The 4,906-nt window shown below is 20.4% G+C and overlaps 1 protein-coding gene across 1 annotated transcript in view; it reads right to left on the bottom strand.

Moving 5' to 3' along the window:
* Positions 1 to 1,280: 1,280 nt before the first annotated feature.
* LOC102678671 overlaps positions 1,281 to 4,906 on the bottom strand; it is a 13,129-nt gene continuing 9,503 nt past the window's right edge. The window contains exons 8-14 of the mRNA XM_031508656.1: positions 3,479 to 3,675; positions 3,333 to 3,398; positions 3,005 to 3,236; positions 2,772 to 2,906; positions 2,421 to 2,710; positions 2,265 to 2,357; positions 1,281 to 1,590 (exon numbers count right to left, since the gene is read on the bottom strand). Of these exons, the coding sequence (XP_031364516.1) occupies positions 1,477 to 1,590; positions 2,265 to 2,357; positions 2,421 to 2,710; positions 2,772 to 2,906; positions 3,005 to 3,236; positions 3,333 to 3,398; positions 3,479 to 3,675 (1,127 nt within the window). The 3' untranslated portion in view covers positions 1,281 to 1,476. The remainder of the gene's footprint in view (positions 1,591 to 2,264; positions 2,358 to 2,420; positions 2,711 to 2,771; positions 2,907 to 3,004; positions 3,237 to 3,332; positions 3,399 to 3,478; positions 3,676 to 4,906) is intronic.

Here is a 4,906-nt window from a genome sequence, read left to right as displayed (position 1 = left end):
TATTGGATAATATTTGAATCGCCAAGCAAAATGACATTTTTTTTATTCCTATCTATATTTCATCAAAAAATTATTATACATTTGTGCTTAATGATAAAACTGCAATAAATATGTAAATATAAAGAAGGAATATGATTAAGTAATTGAATTTTTACATAAATCTTTAGGCACTGTATTGTCTATGTATAGTAATTTATATATACAAAATGTTAATAAGTTTTGAAGAGTTAATTGTAAAGACTAAAACAAATTCAAAGTTATGTACAAAAATATCAGTTGAGACTTATTTGTCAACTTATGAGGAATTAAAGTTTATGTTAAAGAAAGTAAAGTGAAAACATAATAAATCAATGATATACCAAAAAGTGTTTCATTTTATAGTGGAATTCTGTTTATATGAATGAAATTTTATATTCAAATTTCAACTGAGTTCCTATTATTTAAACTACTCAATTCTTTCATTTCATTTATATGAACATCTTTATATTATAATATAATTGTATATGTATATGTATATGAAATGTATATGTAATATTGAATGATACAAAATAAATAAAATTAATTCATTAAGCATATTCATTAAAAAAGTTATTAGATTTTCAAATTGTTTCTAAATTTATAATATATAATACATTTTAAAGAAATTGTTTTGAGAATGTTTTCTTTTATATGAATATCTGTTATTATACTCTTATTAATTGAATGAAAAATTAATTGAAGAAAATAATTAAATTGACTTCTAGTATATACTTAATTTTGTGAACATGTTTATATCCCAACAAAATCATATAAATGAAATTTTATTTTTTATAATTTTTAATATTTTGTTTTTGATTTGTCTAATGAAAATTTTGACTTATGATTTATAACTTAATAAATAATAACTTAATAAATAAGCCGCAATCAATATTTCTATATATAAATCGTTTTAATCTCTAAAATCGAGCCTTCAAAAATAATCTTGTATATAGTAATATATTGTCTATAATATATGCTAATATATAATGGTAACTTACATTCATCTTATTAAATGATATATTATATATGTAAAGATTTTATCGTAGATTAATCTATCATGTATCAAATTGTTGAATTTAATTTTGTGTTAATAATATATATTTATGACAAATTTATATATCGTAACGATATATAATACAAGTTACGAAGATCGTAAATTTATTCTAACAGATCAAATTTTCGATAAAATCTTTATATATATGGAAGTCTATTCTTTTTATACATAATTTTGAGTTATATAAATTACAAAATAAATTTTTTTTTATCATAATGGTTATTATTATATCAAAGAATAATTGAAGGCACGTATTAACATGCAATATATCTTTCTTTTTTTTTCCTTTCTAATCTCTTCTTAATTAATCTCACACATTCTTGTACTACTCTTTGTACTTATATAAAATTATACTTATATAAAATTTTCAAAAGTTTTTATTTAAACTTTTAGTAAAAAACAACTTAGACAGATTTTCCATGAACGCGAAATCTGTATAAACATGTGTATTCAAGTTGGCCATGATTACTATGTACCCTTAGTTCCACATATTCATATGGCGTTTTAATCGTTGTATTCTACATTTAAAAATATTACTTATATTAAAATGTATCTTAAAAAAAATTGTTGAAACAAAAAACTTCGATCATCCTGAAATTCGCCATATAATTTTTCAATTATTTTGAAAATTAGTTAAAATAATTATTTTGATATTTCGTTTAAATTTCATATCATATTTTCATATCATATTTCAAATCATATTTTTCATTATTTGTTAAATTTTGTATTTTTCCAAATGTAATCTAAATACAATAAGTAAAAATATGTTATATATTTATATGTTTAAATAATTATATATTATAACTAAATATTAAATAAATATATATTATAATTAAAATTTATGACAATGTTTCTAAATATACAAAGATGATTCTAAAGCAATCTAATTTAATTATAAATTAAAAAAAATTTTAAATTAATCTTTCTTACTAATTTTGCGATTTTGCGAAATAATCTTGAACTTTTGTTTCATATTATTCATAACCTTTTATGATTTTATTTTATTCGAAAATATTAATTTTTCTTTTTTTAATAATATGAAAACTATTTATAAAAATACATAAATACACATAATTATAATTATATGAAATTAAAAATATGGTTTTTGTGATATTTAAAATGAGAGATTTAAAAATTATTTTCAGGATGATCTATATGACTATAAAATTCTTATGTTAAGAATGTAACTCACTTTAACTGGAAAATATTGTAAATTATTATCTGAACCTACAAATTCGTAATCACCGAATAATACAGGTTCAGAATCATTTTCGTCAAGAAAACCCTGTAATAAAAATATTAATTTAAATTGTATATTTTTATATATAAAAATATTAAATATATTTACCCAGACATTAAATTTTCTAGGAGCACTTCTCATTTCACTATTGGGTAAAATCGATTTTGATGCATGTTCGACCGTAAATCCAGTAATGTAAATAGAACTACGTAATTTAATTAATAAATATCCTGGAAAGCCTTGAAATGCCCAACAAATACCTGGTTGTATTGGATTTCCTTGTATTACAGTACGAGGATTATTATTTTCATGATAAAGTGTAAAAAAAGCCAATACTTTGAATGCCCTAGTTTTTATGTCATATTTTTGTGTACAACGTGTACTAATAATTTGACCACCTATTAATAAAAATACATATTATAATTCAAATAATTATTCGATGAATTGATATAAATTTACCAGCAGATTCTAAAGCATAATCAACACGACCCGTTTTATCCGCATCATATATCTTTATAGCTTCTTTAACTATTTCTCGTACACGGTTATCTGTTATAAGATTATTATTATTAACAATCCATGATTTGTCTTGATCTATAAAAAAGAATTATTCTTGCAATCTTTTCTTGCTATATTTTATATATTAAGAAGATTTTTTTTTTAAATTATTACTTTGATAAAAAATCAAGTACCTTTAACTTTTTCTATTTTTGATATTAAAATATCAGCATGATCAATTAAGACCATTTCAATATGTTTTTCTAATTCTTTATTAGTAATGTGATTCATATATGTATTACAACATTTTAATTCTGAATAAAATTTATTCAACTTTTCCAATTGCGATTTAATAATATCAATTTGAGCATATATATCAGCTAATTTATATTCTTTTAATTTCTTTTCCAAAAATAATATTTCATTCTGAAAAAAAGAAATATATACCAGTCAATATATATATATATATATATATATATATATATATTATATATATTATAATACTAAGTTGTATAAACTTACATCATATTGTGACCAAGCATATGTTTTTAACCATTGAAGCGCTTGTATTATATCAGAAAGTTGATCCTGTATAAAAATGATTAATCAATAATAGCAATTAAAGTTTTTCCTATTGAAAATAAAAGTGAAGATATGAAAACTCTTACAGGTTTTTCCACTTGATCTTCTAAATTGTTAATTTTATTATATAATTTTTCAATAATTGATTGAAAATTATTTTTTTCAAACATTTCCTCCTTTAAAAATAATTGTTTATCACTTACAACTAGTTCAGATCCAAAGTACTGTGTAATAACTTTGGTTACAGGAAATAATCTTAAGAGATGTACTAAATACCAGCTACCTGAAATATAAAAATATTGTTCTTTATTTTTGTTTATAATTTGCAACAATTATTGAGAGAAGGATAGACAAAGAGACTCACCATTTTGATGATATCAAGATATAGAGATTAAATCCATACTCCTTCAAAAATACGAATACTTCAATTTTTCAATTACCAATAAAATAATTTTACTTTCTCTATCCTTCTCCCATTAAATTTAAATATTGATTTCATTCATTAATTTTATATAAAAAATTATAATATTACAAATATCTAATTACTATATTTAATTACTATATTTAATAGAACTATATAAGTATTTTATCATGCTGCATGTCGCGTTTTCTCTATCAAACTAAGATCTTGATTGATGATGAACATTTTATATGCTATCTTTAAATTTTTTTGTATCAAACATTTTTAATTAAATTGTTTTTATTCATATATATAAACATTATATCATATTGCTAGTATGTTTCACTCATTATATGCAACAATGTTTCGCAAATATGTCGAAGCATGTTACATGTTAATAATAAACATAAATAATATTAAAACATATAATTTCTATTTCAGTTAGGAAAACGCGACATACAATAACGTGCATATAAATGTCCACATAATTTGACATAATTTCTAAACGCGTTGTACATCCGTTGAACGTGATCCTATAGATACCACAGCACCGATCATATATAAAAATAATATTTCGATATCATTATTATTATTTATTTCGTTTATATTTACGTTAAAGAATATCTAATAACTATTATTGAAATTTATATAAAATATATCCGATATAACATGATAGTATTTTTCAATATTGATATAACATCTATCGCTCATATTTTAAATATATAATATATATTATATAATATATATGCATATATAATATATAAATTTTATATTAACAATTAAACAAATTTTTTAAAACAAAAAATCAGTAATTAATTTCTACAAATACAATATAAAATAAATATTAAATAGTAGAAACATAATATATTTTCATAATTTCTGAAAACTCAATTTTAGAGTTCAAAACAAACACAAAAATTGATAAATAAAAATGTTTGTCAAGATTTACTTATTAAATTAATACATTATAAGAAATTTAAGTTTTTGTTAAATAAAATAAGATAAAGATAAAGTTATCTCATTGTTATAACTTAATAAATAAACCTCAAACAGTCATGTATATCAATTTTTGTATTTTGACTTCTAAAATTTATGTACTCCTCCTCCTCCACCC

The sequence above is a fragment of the Apis dorsata genome, unplaced genomic scaffold (genome assembly GCF_000469605.1).
Source record: "Apis dorsata unplaced genomic scaffold, Apis dorsata 1.3 scaffold_94, whole genome shotgun sequence".
In the NCBI taxonomy this organism is placed as follows: Eukaryota; Metazoa; Arthropoda; class Insecta; order Hymenoptera; family Apidae; genus Apis; species Apis dorsata.
This window is presented reverse-complemented; position numbering and strand designations above follow the sequence as displayed.